Raw genomic sequence first — 13,533 nt, 5'->3', positions numbered from 1 at the left:
TCAGAGCCCCCCAGGTCACGAACTTGGTCAAAGGAGGTCATGTTGCATATCATTTGATTCGGCAGGCCTTCTTGAGCCCATTGTAGGCTTTCCCGACTCGCTAGCTCAATTTGATCAGGAGTTAATGACGAAAAACTTTTATGACCCAAGTGACGCCATACATGACGTCACGCAATGTCAACAATGCAAAAGTGAGACATTCAAACTTGCAAAGAGTGCATGAAATCACGATTCCGTGTGGTTGATATAGTTTGAGTCTTGAGATTGTTCCAGGCTCCAAAATAGCAGTTTTCATTTCTCCCCGTTTACTTAGGTACCTATAATGGTGAGGTCACGTGACCGACCTGACCTCATGTGACCTTAAGGAAAAATCCGAGATACACAAGTTGTGAGACCTCTGAGGGATACTAGGTCTTGTAAGTTTCATCTCCCTGTGAAAGCTCCTCTGGCACTGAGGGCGTTGCGAATTTGCGACATCTGAAGACCGTGCAGAGGCTTACTTATGACGACGTTGGTCAGTGACCTGACCTGACCCGAGAATTCGGTTGATTTAAAAGATCCGGCTTGAATCAAAGGTCAGGTATGCCAAATTATAGCTTTCTATCGCCAGCATGTTGGGAACTATCGCGAAAAACCCTATGGGGGGGGGGGGCACCCGCTCTCCCCCCTCGGCCGGCGCGGGTTAACGTTTCATCAGACTCGCGTTATTTGCAGGGCCATTGGTAACGGTTGTATCATTATATGGTAATGGTTTTAACGGCTATATGCTTCTATAGAAAAGTCCACCCATAGCAGGGTTAGCCTTGCCCGGTTGGTGCAAAAACCTTAGACGCTTTTCTCGATTGTTCAAAATATATTAGGCTGATACTGAGCGTACCTGACCTATGATGAAAGTCAATCTTTGTAATTTTAAGCGCATTTTGAAGTCAGGTCGGTGACTATAACGTCATAAATGAACATTTACACATTGCAAAAATGTCATCATTCGCAACTGTCTCAGCACCGGAGGAGGAAGCTTACCGACTACCGAGGAAACTGCGACTCACAGATAGAGTCGTCCTCCCCCGCAGGGGGCTGACCGTGGTCAGAGCTGCTGCTTAACCGGGGTCATCTGGCCCCGGCTTTGCGGCGGCTGTGACTTCGGCCAGTAAGGGGAGTAGCGCCCCCTCGGCCCCAGCTTGACGCGCGTTTGACCTGGACTTGCCTTGCTTACTGGATGGATTGTCTGCAGGATTGGACCCGCAGGGGGTTGGCAGCGGCCTGGGTTGCTGTTGGACTGGGTTCCTTGGGCCCTTGCCCCGCGGCGACCCTGGCCTCGGCCAGCAAGGGGAGTAGCGCCCCCTCGGCCCCAGCTTGACCCATGCTTGCTTGCGACTTGCTTTGATTGCTGGATGGACAGATGGTACGGTCCGACTTTTTTTGGTTTCCGTGGTTTTGTTTCTCTTGAGCACCTTTTGTTTGCTTTTGCTTTGCTTCTCACCGGATGTCCGCGTTTCGTTCGATCACAGCTTTCTGATTTCTTTCCCCCTTTTTCGTTGTTTTTTGCACCCGCAGGAACACAGCCGAGTTGGGCTAGTGTAAGGGGAGTGGCGTCCCCTCGGGTACCAGCCGGTTTTACTAGGCTAGGCGAGCCGACCCGTACCCCAGGACAACGGGATCCTGGAGGTTGAGCTCCCCACCGTGCGGAGCCAGTCGCGGTGGCTGGGCAACACGCCTCTTTGGCCCTGAGTTCTGTAAGGGCGGGACACTCAGTGGGGCGCCGCACTTGAGGAGCCATTCCCAGTCGTGACGCCGCCGGGGGTGGTGTCGGAGAGGTGTCGCCGGCGGGGTTCGGGCACTTGTGCTCGTCCTCCGTCGGTGGGACTGATCTGTCGCTGCCCCTGGCGGTGACTCGGCTAGGCGTCAAGGGAGGAGGCGGTATCCAACCGTGGGGGGTGGTGAGTCTCTCTCTCCCCCGCGGAAGGTGCCGCCAAGTCCCGTACAGTCAGCTCGGCCGTCCTAGGCCTTGTAGCGGCGCCGTTGCGGAGCGTCGGCGGCCGAGCTGGCGGAGACCAACTCTTTCACATGGATAACTTGACCGATCCCCCTTCCCCCCAGTCCAATCCCTCGGCCTCGGCCGATCCTCGCCCGTTGGCCTCGGCCGACAGGCGAACGGTGCTCGACAAAGGTCCACGATCTCCTAAGATCCTTATCTTCCGGAGCGCAGACAGGGAGCTGAGCTCTCTGTCGCCCTTCCAGCGGAAGGATGGCTGCGACCGGTTTGGTTCAATCGTTCGTTGTGACCGGATGCGTGATGGCGCGCTGGAGGTCGAATTCAGGAAAAGCGAGGAGGCGGCGAAAGCGTTGGACGCTACTCGCTTCGTGTTCTCCGAGGGACGGGCATCCGGCCGGAGGCTCGTCTCCATCCCGCTTACAGTGGAACCTCACCGATCTAAGAACTCCTCACGAGGGGTCATTAACTGTTTCGATCTGAGGGGAGTGAGCGACGAGGACATTGCGGACGGGCTCGCCGATTTCGGCGTGACAGCGGCTCGCCGCATCATGACGAAGAGAGGCACGGTCTCGACCAACAACATCATTCTGACGTTTGACTCGACTGACTTGCCGAGTGAGATTCGTGTGGGCTACGTGAAGGTTCGCGTGCGGCCTTTCGTCCCAGCGCCCATGCGCTGCTTCCGCTGCCAACGTTTCGGCCACACAAAGGACAACTGCCGAGGAAGACCCACGTGCTCCAAGTGTGCTTCGCAGGACCACACTGACGAAACCTGTGACTCGGAGACCCCCCGATGCGTCAACTGCGGAGAGGGTCAGACGCCGCACTCCGCGTATGATAGGTCTTGCCCTGCATACGTCAAGGAGAAAGAGATCATGACCATCAAGGCTACCAGAAATTTGTCTTTCAAAGAGGCCCGGGAGGTGTACAACCAGAGTCACCCGAAGACCTCGTATGCCCAGAAGGTGAGAGTCACAAACTCTACCGATGCCTCCCAGATGAGTGTAGCACAGCTCGTGCAGCTTCTCAAACGATTCGGCCTCACCGTCGTAGCCACTGGTGACTCAGCGGACACCACGGCGCCTCGTGCGCCGCCGAGCAACACAGAGCAGGCTGCTCTAGAGTCAGTGTGGGGTCCACCCAGTCCCGCTCCAGCCGCGAACGGTGATGGAGACGGCTGGGCCGTCGTCCAGCGCCGACAGGGTGGTCGGCGCCCCCCGGCGCAGGGTAAGGCGCCACCCACCCCGCCCCGCCCCCGACCGCCCACGGCGGTGCAGGAGGCGCTGCGGCGGGGGGAGGAGGAGAGGAAGGCACGCGAGGCGAGGAGGGCTCGCCTCGTCCAGAAGGCCCTCGAGGCTAAGGAAGCCTCGTCTGCCGACTCCGCCTCCGGGAGTGCCAAAGCGGCTGTTGCCGCTGACACCCCGGAGACACCCGAGGCGGGGACTCGGCCCATCATGGGTCCCCCGCCGCCTCCTCCACCTCCGCAGCGGCGGCCACCACCGCCGCTGCCAGAGACGCCTGTGTCGAGGACACAGGCCGCCGCCTCGACATCCCCGTCGGGGCGGCAACAGACCTCCGCGGCTCCAGGGCGCCTCGCCAAGCGGCAGACGCCCCCGAGCTGGTCACCCTCGGAGGGTGACGCCCCCCGGGCGAAAAAGCCCCAGCAGGGCTCGAGCCACGCCCGATCTGCCTCTGCTGAAGGGAGGCTACACCGAGAGGGCTCGGGGCATCCCCGTATCCGTTACGGGGGGAGCGCCTCCTCGGAGTTAGAGGACCTAGTCTAGTCTTTCAGTCTAGTCATTTCCTCTTTTATCCTTTTATCTTTTTCGCGCTATTGCGCTTTTTTACCAGGTGCATTTCTCTCGGTGCTTTTTACCTTTTTTGTGGTCAGTCAGGTATCTGTGTGCGCCTTTGCCTCATGTTATACGCGCCCTTTTTGCGCCTTTTTAACCACGCCTTTTATTCTACAGTGGAACTGTAGAGGCCTCCGGGCCAACTACCAGGACCTACAGTCTCTTATCCGTTGGCGCACACCCCTTGTTTTAGGTCTCCAGGAGACCAAGCTAGCGCCAAACGTTACCTTTGCCATCAAGGGCTACTCTGTTTTTAGAAGAGACCTGGACACCCCTACCATTGCCCATGGAGGTGTGCTTCTGGCGGTTCACCACAGCGTACCTGCTCGCCAGGTGCCGCTGCAGACTCCCCTGCAGGCGGTGGCCGCCAGAGTTGATTTCAACCACCGGGAACTGACAGTGTGCTCTTTATACCTACCACCAGGTATAGCGCTCCCGGTGGTTGAGCTGCATCGACTTGTCGATGAGCTTCCACCTCCGGTCCTGGTAGTCGGCGATTTTAATGCCCATAGCCTGGCGTGGGGATGCGACACGACTGGCACTCGTGGTCGACTTTTAGAATCTTTTATCCGCGATGAGGCGCTGTGTATTTTAAATACAGGACAGCGCACCCATTTTACAACACCCTCCGGTCAAACATCGGCTCTGGACCTGAGCTTAGTCAGTCCGCGGCTAGCTCAGCTTTTTACCTGGTCCGTCCATGACGACCCACTCGGGAGCGACCACTTCCCAGTGTGGCTGGAGCACCAGGAGTCCCCAGTGTCAGGCAACCGTCCACCTAGGTGGAATGTTCGGAAGGCCGACTGGGGCGAATTCCAGGCCGCCGTAGAGGCCACGGTTTTATCCAGAGCCGACGCCTCTGTGATGTCTACAGATGATTTTACATGTTTACTCATTGACTCCGCAAACGGGTGCATACCCAAGACGTCAAGTCAGCCTCGTCGTCCTCCGGTCCCGTGGTGGACCAAGGAATGCGGAGATGCGATTCGTGCCAGGAAGCGCGCTTTTAGAAAGTTTGACCGGAGTAGTACTACTGAGAACCTCATCGCTTTTAAGAAAGCGCGGGCTTTTGCCCGTCGCGTTTTAAAAGAGGCAAAGGCTGTTTCATGGCGCACGTACGTGAGTTCCTTAAACCGTTTTACTCCTACGACCCAGATATGGGCACGCATGAAGCGCATTGAAGGCCGGTTCAGCTCTGTTCCGCTTCCGGTTTTAAGAGTGAACAACACGGACATATCCCACCCTTTAGACGTCGCAGAGACGATAGGCCGTGCACTCTATCAGCGCTGCCGAGGAGAGCCGTCCTCACGACCTGCACCAGCCGCCGTGGACTTCAGCACAGCTGAAAATTTGATGTACAATGAGCCTTTCTCTATGGCTGAGCTCACGTCTGCCATCAGCTCGTTGCGCAGCGTCTCAGAAGGTCCGGATGCTGTCCACAACGACATGCTCCGTCATCTCCCCGCAGTTGCCCTCGAGGCGCTGCTAGCAACCTTCAATTCGCTTTGGGAGACTGGCACTTTCCCTGAGACCTGGCGGGAAGCCACTATCATTCCTATCTTGAAGGCTGGCAAGTCGGGACATGACCCTCTCCACTATCGGCCCATCTCTCTCACATCATCGCTTTCAAAGCTGATGGAGAAGATGGTCAATGTGCGTCTTAGCTGGTTTTTGGAACATCACGGTGTTTTTACAAACGCCCAGTGCGGTTTTAGAAAGCACCGCAGCCCTGTTGACCACATTTTAGCCCTCGACACCGAGATACGCACATGTTTTACTGAAAAGAAGCACCTTGGAGCACTGTTCTTTGATATTGAGGCGGCCTATGATACAGTGTTACGACACAGAATACTTTCCAAAGTACACAAGTACGGCATACGCGGCCGGATGGGCCTCTTTATTAAGAACTTTTTATCGGGTCGTCGGTTCAAAGTCCGAGTTGGCAGTAGTCTTTCGAGCAGTTTTACTCAAGAGAACGGAGTTCCCCAGGGCGGGGTGCTTAGTGTGGCTCTCTTTGCAGTGGCGATTAATGACATCGCTGATGATCTGCCGGTCTCGATCGGTAGATCGCTCTTCGTGGATGATTTTGCCATTTGGTTTGCCGCTTCAAGCGCTCGGCATATGGCCAGACAGCTGCAGCTTGCAGTGACGCGGTTGGAGAGATGGAGTCGTGACAACGGTCTTCGTTTTTCAACAACGAAGACCGTCGCTATGCACTTTTGCCGCCGCCGCTGCGGCGACCTTCCCTTGGGAATCCAGCTCTATGGACAGGTGATTCCTACTCGTCCGGTGGCGAAGTTTCTTGGGATCTTTTTTGACAGTCGTTTAACGTATAAAGAACATTTTAGAACGCTTCGGGAACGATGTTTTAAATCCCTGAACGTTTTAAAATGTGTCGCCCGCACATCTTATGGTGCGGACCGCAGGACCCTTCTTCTTCTATATCGATCTATTGTACGATCGAAGCTAGATTACGCTTCTTTTGTCTACGATTCAGCGAGTGAATCTAGCAAGAGGGTCCTGGATACAGTCCATCATGCAGCACTCCGAGTAGCCACCGGAGCATTCCGCACCTCGCCCAGGAGCAGCATTCTTGCTGAGGCGCATGAACAGCCACTTTCACTCCGCCGTCAGATGTTGGGTATGCGGTACGCGCTGAAACTGCGCCAATTTCCTATGCACCCGACGTACCCATACGTTTTTTCACGGCATGCCACCCGATGTAACGGAAGGTTACGACCCTCGTTCGGAGTGCGCATGAAAGAACTGTTTTCAATAGCTGACATAGCATTACGTAACGTTCGTCGTACCTGGGCTGCGCCCCCTCCACCGTGGAAAAGTGTCAGTCCACAGGTGGATCTTTCGCTTTCTGCAGTTCCAAAGGGCAAGTTGCTGCCTGCAGAGGCACGAGTCCGAGCCTTGGAACACCTTGCCTCTTACGATGGTTTTATTCCTGTATTCACAGACGGCTCTAAAACACCTGAGGGAGCGGGCTGTTCTTTCGTCGCTGGCGACGATACCCGTTCATTTTCGTTGCCATCTTTCGCCTCGGTGTTTTCATCGGAACTTGTTGCCATCGAGAAGGCTTTGTGTTTTATTGAGGTATCGGACGGACCTTTTTACTTGATTTTATCGGACTCCCTAAGCAGCCTGTTGGCCCTACGGAGTTTTAATCCAGCCGACCCGATCGTTCAAGACATTTTAGCTCGGCTTCAGTCAGTAGAACAATCGGGTAAATCTGTTCAGTTCTGCTGGATTCCCAGTCACGTTGGCGTTCATGGCAATGAGCTGGCAGACGCGGCTGCAAGGCGTGCTGCTGCAGCACCCTGCACTCGTCGGTTGCCATTGCCGGCGCGTGATTTTTACCCTGCTGTACGATCTTTTATTCTAACGGAGTGGCAGGCAGAGTGGCGCCTGCGTGGAGGCAGGAAGCTCCGAGAGGTGAAGCCGACTCTGGAGCATTGGAGGTCTTGCTCGCAAGACAACAGGTCAAACGAAGTGATTTTATGCAGGCTCCGCATCGGTCATACGTATGCGACGCATGGCCACCTTCTCCGCGGAGATGAGCAGCCCGTTTGCGGCGGGTGCGCCGTGCCTCTCACCGTCGCCCACGTGCTTTTATCTTGTCGACGCTTGGAACCGGACCGGACTCGCTACCTGGGCCGCATCGCTCCGGATATCACCGTCCGCCACTTGCTGGGTGACGAGTCACCCTGGGTTTTATCTGGCAACATCTTTTCCTTTATCCGTTCAATCAAATTCCAAGTAATCTACTCGATCTGATACCAAACCAACTAGTCCATACGTCTATTCTAATCTAGTCCTTACGCCTAGTCAGCTGTCTTTTACGATACGCTTGGAGTATTTTACCCTTCTTTGCTCTTTTTAACCAGCTTTTAGGCTTTTTTAAGCCTTTTATTACGTCGGTTTTCTTGTGACACACTTGCTTTACTTGTATATAGTTATGGGCGCAAAATGACCTTGTTGTCGGCGCGCCATTAAGCCCCAATAAACAAACAACAACGATAGAGTCGTCCTCACACCTCTTATACCTACTTTGGATTTTGTATACGTATCACCTGAATCCAGGGCTGGTCACTTGACTTCACCAATGCCATTATGTTTCCCAATCAATTGGGTAACAATGGAAGTTGCTTGAATTGAATTGAGCGTCGAAAATAATCCAAGACGTTTTAATTCTCAAAGACATTCGATCGTGTTTCTTATATCCATCTTGCAAAGCTAAATGTTAGCATTTCATCTTGATCCTTATATGACAGCAATTAGGTAGGTATAGGTAGCTTCTTGGGAGCATCATATTTTTTTTTCGTCAACAATACCTGACTAAATTTACTTAGCGAGCCGGGAAAGATAACAACGAGCGCATACTGGGCTGCAGAATCAGCTAATTTGTTACATGACTTCCCTCCATAAACTTTAGACACTGAGTAGCTTTGAAAGCAAGCCGATAAGCCTGGTCAAAGCTACTTTACTTATTGGGGATTAGACTGGCGTCGCAGTCGAATGGTAGCCGAAAGAATTGGCTTCGCATGAGTCATTGGCTTCGTATTTGTTCCATTAGCTCGACGCAGGACGGCGTGGATCAAGCTTAACCAAGCTTAACTTCACTCCTTGCGTGGCTGGTCAGCGTCTTCGCCGTCTTCGCACAATGCGCAGATTTTGTTGCTTCGAGAAGTGTTGCGGTACAGTATGCTTTCAGGCGTTTACTACTATCGCCATCTATGGAGTCAGATCAAGACTTTCAGTATCTGACGTTGACGTTGACTTGCGGAGTATCTTTGGACTGATTTAACCAAATTTTAACTAAGTTCAGGGAAACCAATTTCGGCAAAATATGAAATAATAACTACCGAATAACTTTATATACAACGATGACAAATTTGTTGAAATGTAAAGGGCCTTTTCGCAGAATCGGTTCGCAGCGAAATTAGTCTGCTTTTTAGACCCTTCCTCATGCTAGTAGGCCAAACTTGTGCTTTTGAGACAGAAACGGCGCGCACCTTGCGGTTCGGCAAGTTGGGTGGTTGTGTTTTTAGTGTTTTTTATTTATTTTCTTTTGCTATCGTGAGCTTTTTCCTTTAAAAATTCAAAAGCAGAAGTTTTTCTTACCTATGTTGCGCGTAAAACAACTGGAATGCGTCAAGCACTAGGCCTAACCAAGGCCCTAAATACGAGGGCCTAACCCTAATTCAATATGCCCTGACCCTGGGCCTAACATTGACATGAACAGTTGCGATAAACACTTTGACAGGCTTGCGCTGGTGATGGTGTTTCGCACGATTCTGTGTGTAGCATTCCACACTATAACCGTGTGCTGATGCTAAGGAGAAACTAACCCGGTTTACATAGCATATTTGACGAGGCTCTAGCTTGTTAATTAGGCGATAATTTTGTTGCAGTGGTCTTCAAGTATTTATAGGGGATCATTTTGTAAATTGTTAAGCACCATTGGCATCTTTTGCAACATCACGGACGGAGATATAAGCTTGCAACAAACCCTATGTAAACGCGTCTATTGAAAATGTCATTATCTCCAAAGTTTTCGTGGAGGAGAGACATGTTATCATTGAAGATGTTTCAACATTTGGATAAAGCCAGGTGCTTTACATTTTACGGAGGCCAGTTTCGATAGGCCATACTATTTTCTGGACGATTTGCCAGCTGGCACTGTAATGTATGGTGGTGCTAGCAGAGCTTGTTATACATCAATGCCTGATACAGATAATTAAATATAATTTTTAATTTTTCTATGAGTACCATTTTACATGTTCATGTTTAGCTTCTACTGCATTTATATCAATGAATAACATAGCTATTGTACATCACCAGCTGGCCAGCCAGCTGATTTTATAATTTATCCAGTTGTTAGTAAGGCCTGTTTCAACAGCCAATAATTTGAGCTGCCAGTGTTTTTGTTTATAAATCTCACGAGTCAAACCAGTCACATGAAAAATAGCCGCTGATGCAAAAACATCAGTCAGGCTGGCTGATATTTTCATTGATATTTTCACTTTAGTGATTATATTTGGTTGGCAAAGGTGGTGGCAAGTTATGGGAAAGGGTAACCACAGGTGGTGATCTTTTATGTTGTTACAACTGGCCTCTGAGCTCTTAAGTGTATTGGTTCCTGCTATTCCAAATTTGTGTAGTCATTAAGAAAGTGACTGGTTACAACACTGTGGAAGTGAAAAAGAAAATATAATGAGGTATTTAATTATGACAAGGTAATGAGTACTTTAAAAAACCAATGCCATTCAGATGCCTACAGCTTATGGTAGTAACTTTTAGGGGCCTTACTAACAACTGGATAAAATCAGCTGGCTGGCCAGCTGGCGACATACGATAGCTATGAGGTTTATTAATTCTCGCCCGTATTGGTGTTTTTCCAGCCGCGAACGTATAGGGGGGGGGGGGGAGGGGCGGGTCCGTTAGACCTCCCCTTGCCGTTTCGCCCCTGATTGAGCTAGAGCTTCACAGAAAAAACGAGCGTGCTGCGCATGACGAGAGGAAGCCGATGATACCCAATTTTAGGGTCCTAGGTCATTGGTTAACCTTCCAGGTCAGGTCAATGACCCAAAAGTCGGGAAAATCGGGACCTGTTAGAACGTCGTAAAGTGTGGCCGCTATGGAGTTTTCGGGGTGCTGATGACGAATATCATGTTAGTTTAGATCACAGCTGATGTTTTCATGCATTTAGGCCAGGTAGGGTCAGGTCAGGTCAGGTCAGGTCAGGTCAGGTCAGGTCAACCGGTAGGGGTCTTGCTGGGTACTCGTAGTACATGGCAACCGCCTCTGACAGCTTCGTAACATGTTACGATGGCACCGAAACTACTTCGTAAGTGTTCATATGGTTGCTAAATTCGAATTAAGCTCCAAAAACTGGCCTTAAAACATGTAACACTCGAAAAAGTGAACCGAGCTCATCAAAGGTCAGTGACCTGACCTGACCTTCAGGTGACCTTTACACCCACCCTAATGCATGGGACCAACATCATTTCACATGCTTGAACGCTTGAAGCTACGAAAAGACCGCAAACGCGCGGCTAATGCGAGCCGACATACGCCGAATCGCGATTCCGGCCAAACATGGTCTCGAAAAGTAGGTCAGAGGTCATTTCGGTCAGGGTCATGAAATTTTCAGGTTAGGTGGAAAAATGATAGTCACCGTGGAAAAATGATCAACTCGAGGGTACTGAGAGTTTCGTCGCGATTGGCCGCTTTTTACGCGACTTATTCGCGAAAAACCGAGGGGGTGTTCGTTCGACCCCCTCCCCCCTATAGGGCGAGGGTTAATATAAACACAGACACAGTAGTATGTAGATGGACATGAACACGTAAAATGGCACTCAGAAAATGACAGAAAAGTTAATAGATAGACATTCGGTCGTTTATATCTAGCATTGATATATATATAATCAGCTCTGCTAGCGCCACTATATGGCGCCAGCTGGCAAATAATCCAGAAAATAGTACGGCTTGCTTTGAGCGCTAGTATCTATGACCGTGCTTTGAGCTAAGAAACCTTGATCCTGCCTGACCATTTACCTTTTTACCATCTTATATGATGTCTTGATGTGAAAATGAGAACATGATATCACTAAGTCAATAACTTTACATGTGATTCATTTCAGGTTTACTATAAGGGCCCAACATGTTTAAAAAGTAAGTATGCTAAGACCTTAACAGCCTTGTTCTCATAGCGATGCTTTAAGCTGTGCAGATAAGCCACAACCAGGGTGGTTTATCTCTATGCTACCTATTCAATTATAAGTTTGCATGTTGAATTGTATCATAACTTTTCCTGCATTTATATACTATTGATGCACCAGCTCCACATTAAATGATTTTTTTTTTTTAAATATACAGATTGTGCCTAGATCTAGTCATAGTTGGCATTCTTTCTTGTCATAGTAATGCTAGATTGTGATGCCTTTGAGGTTTATGTATTGGTTTGCTCCTTGATGTGAAGTAGAAAACAGGAGACGGTAGACTTATGGTCATTTGATTTTTTTCAGGTTTGATGAAAAGGAGAGTGTGTCCAATGTGCAACAGCTGAAGTCGTCCGTGCAAAAGGGAATACGAAACAAGATAGTTGAGCTGCATCCACATATTGAGAATTATATTGATGGAATCCTGCCAAAGAAAGAACCCCTAAGAATTTTGAAATGGTAAACAATGTAAACAATTCAGATCATTTTTAATTTATTCAAAGTCCATTTTTCACTCGCACCATCGATCTAATTTTGTTGCTGCATACCTAGCTATTTCAGCTGTAATGATTAAACCTGTCAAGAATAGTTGTTTTTTGTGTGGCTTTCATCATTTGGTGGCTGAGCAGCATTGTATTTGTATGTACACGACATCAGGGAAAGATCCAACATTTAAATAGATATCACAAACTTCTAGCAAAACTTCTGACGACCTTCTCGTATTTTCCAGCCACGATCATATCGAGATCCTGATCAATAGCGGCGGAGAGCTGCTCTTCTTCCGGCAGCGGGACGGTCCCTGGATGCCGACACTCCGCCTCCTGCACCAGTGTAAGAACCGGACTTTCCGCAGTACAACTTAATTAACGACGACGGCACCCTGACCATGAACCACCAGTCGTTCCAGTCTGTGTGTCATTGTGAAAGCATAGCTACCAGTCCCTCTTCATGCTATTATGTAATTGAATGTGTTGAATGTTGGCTGTGATTCTGTCTGTGGTGATTAAGACGAGTCTGACCGCTGAGACTATTCCTGTGCCGTGTGTCCGAGGTCCACCGGGTAGATTTCTGACGTCTTCCCGCCCGCCGCAGACCCGTTCCTGCTGCCGATGCTGCAGGTGGACAAGGGCGCCATCCGCTTCGTCCTGTCGGGCGCCAACATCATGTGCCCCGGACTGACGTCCCCCGGCGCCAGGATGACGACCGTCCCCGAGAAGACGCCCGTGGCCATCATGGCAGAGGGCAAGCAGCACGCGCTCGCCGTCGGACTCACAAAAATGTCCACCGACGACATGTAAGTACTATGCTGTTTTGAATGACTAATGATATGCTTCATTATCAGATATATTCACATGAATTATTTTTACATTGCTCGTGTATCATGCGACCTATGTACATCTACACGGATGAAATGCATGCATTCCCATAAAAACTATCAAAATTGAAAACTATGTGTGGCAAGAGATCCCGGCTTTCAATGCGCCAGGGGGCTGCACATATCGCTCACCAGATCGGCCACTTATGCAAACGGTGCTATCGATCTGACGATCGACCTTTTAGGCATGCCTGAACGATGTTCATTGATCGAGTTCTTCTTGGTGGCGCTTCACATATGTTCTCCGGATGTCTGTTTCAGCTCGAGGATCAACAAAGGTATCGGCGTGGAGAACTGCCATTACCTTATAGACGGCCTCTGGAACATGAAGCCGGTCAAGTGACACTGAGGGGAGTGGTCGGACCGCCCGACCGGCCTTGCCGCCAGGACCGCCGCCGCGCCGCGCGACTCGCCGCGGCATCCGCCATTGCTGTGATTGAAATGAATAAATTTTGTTTCGTGCATTATCTATTTATGGTGATGATGGTGATATACTCTCCCTACGCGAGCGGTAGTGTTGGTTGCGGTTTTGTCTCGCATGACGTTAGTTTCGCCTATTTTCCTGTGTTTATAAATGCTCGA

The 13,533-nt window shown here is 50.5% G+C and overlaps 1 protein-coding gene across 10 annotated transcripts; it reads left to right on the top strand.

Moving 5' to 3' along the window:
- The first annotated feature begins 8,825 nt into the window (after nt 1-8,825).
- Nucleotides 8,826-13,415, top strand: LOC122384206 (malignant T-cell-amplified sequence 1 homolog). Of its 10 annotated transcripts, none has more exons than XM_043371324.1 (6): nt 8,826-8,890; nt 11,499-11,529; nt 11,883-12,035; nt 12,307-12,407; nt 12,669-12,870; nt 13,213-13,415. In XM_043371324.1, the coding sequence occupies exons 2-6, from the start codon at nt 11,519-11,521 to the stop codon at nt 13,292-13,294; spliced, it is 549 nt and encodes a 182-aa protein (XP_043227259.1). In that variant the 5' UTR covers nt 8,826-8,890; nt 11,499-11,518; the 3' UTR covers nt 13,295-13,415. The 10 variants fall into 10 exon arrangements, with proteins under 10 accessions (XP_043227259.1, XP_043227254.1, XP_043227262.1 ...); XM_043371319.1 differs by having other exon boundaries at nt 8,827-8,878; XM_043371327.1 differs by having other exon boundaries at nt 8,840-8,873.
- The last annotated feature ends 118 nt before the right edge of the window (nt 13,416-13,533 follow it).

Source organism: Amphibalanus amphitrite, unplaced genomic scaffold, assembly GCF_019059575.1.
Source record: "Amphibalanus amphitrite isolate SeventyFive unplaced genomic scaffold, NRLGWU_Aamphi_draft 000183F_arrow, whole genome shotgun sequence".
In the NCBI taxonomy this organism is placed as follows: domain Eukaryota; kingdom Metazoa; phylum Arthropoda; class Thecostraca; order Balanomorpha; family Balanidae; genus Amphibalanus; species Amphibalanus amphitrite.
This window is presented reverse-complemented; position numbering and strand designations above follow the sequence as displayed.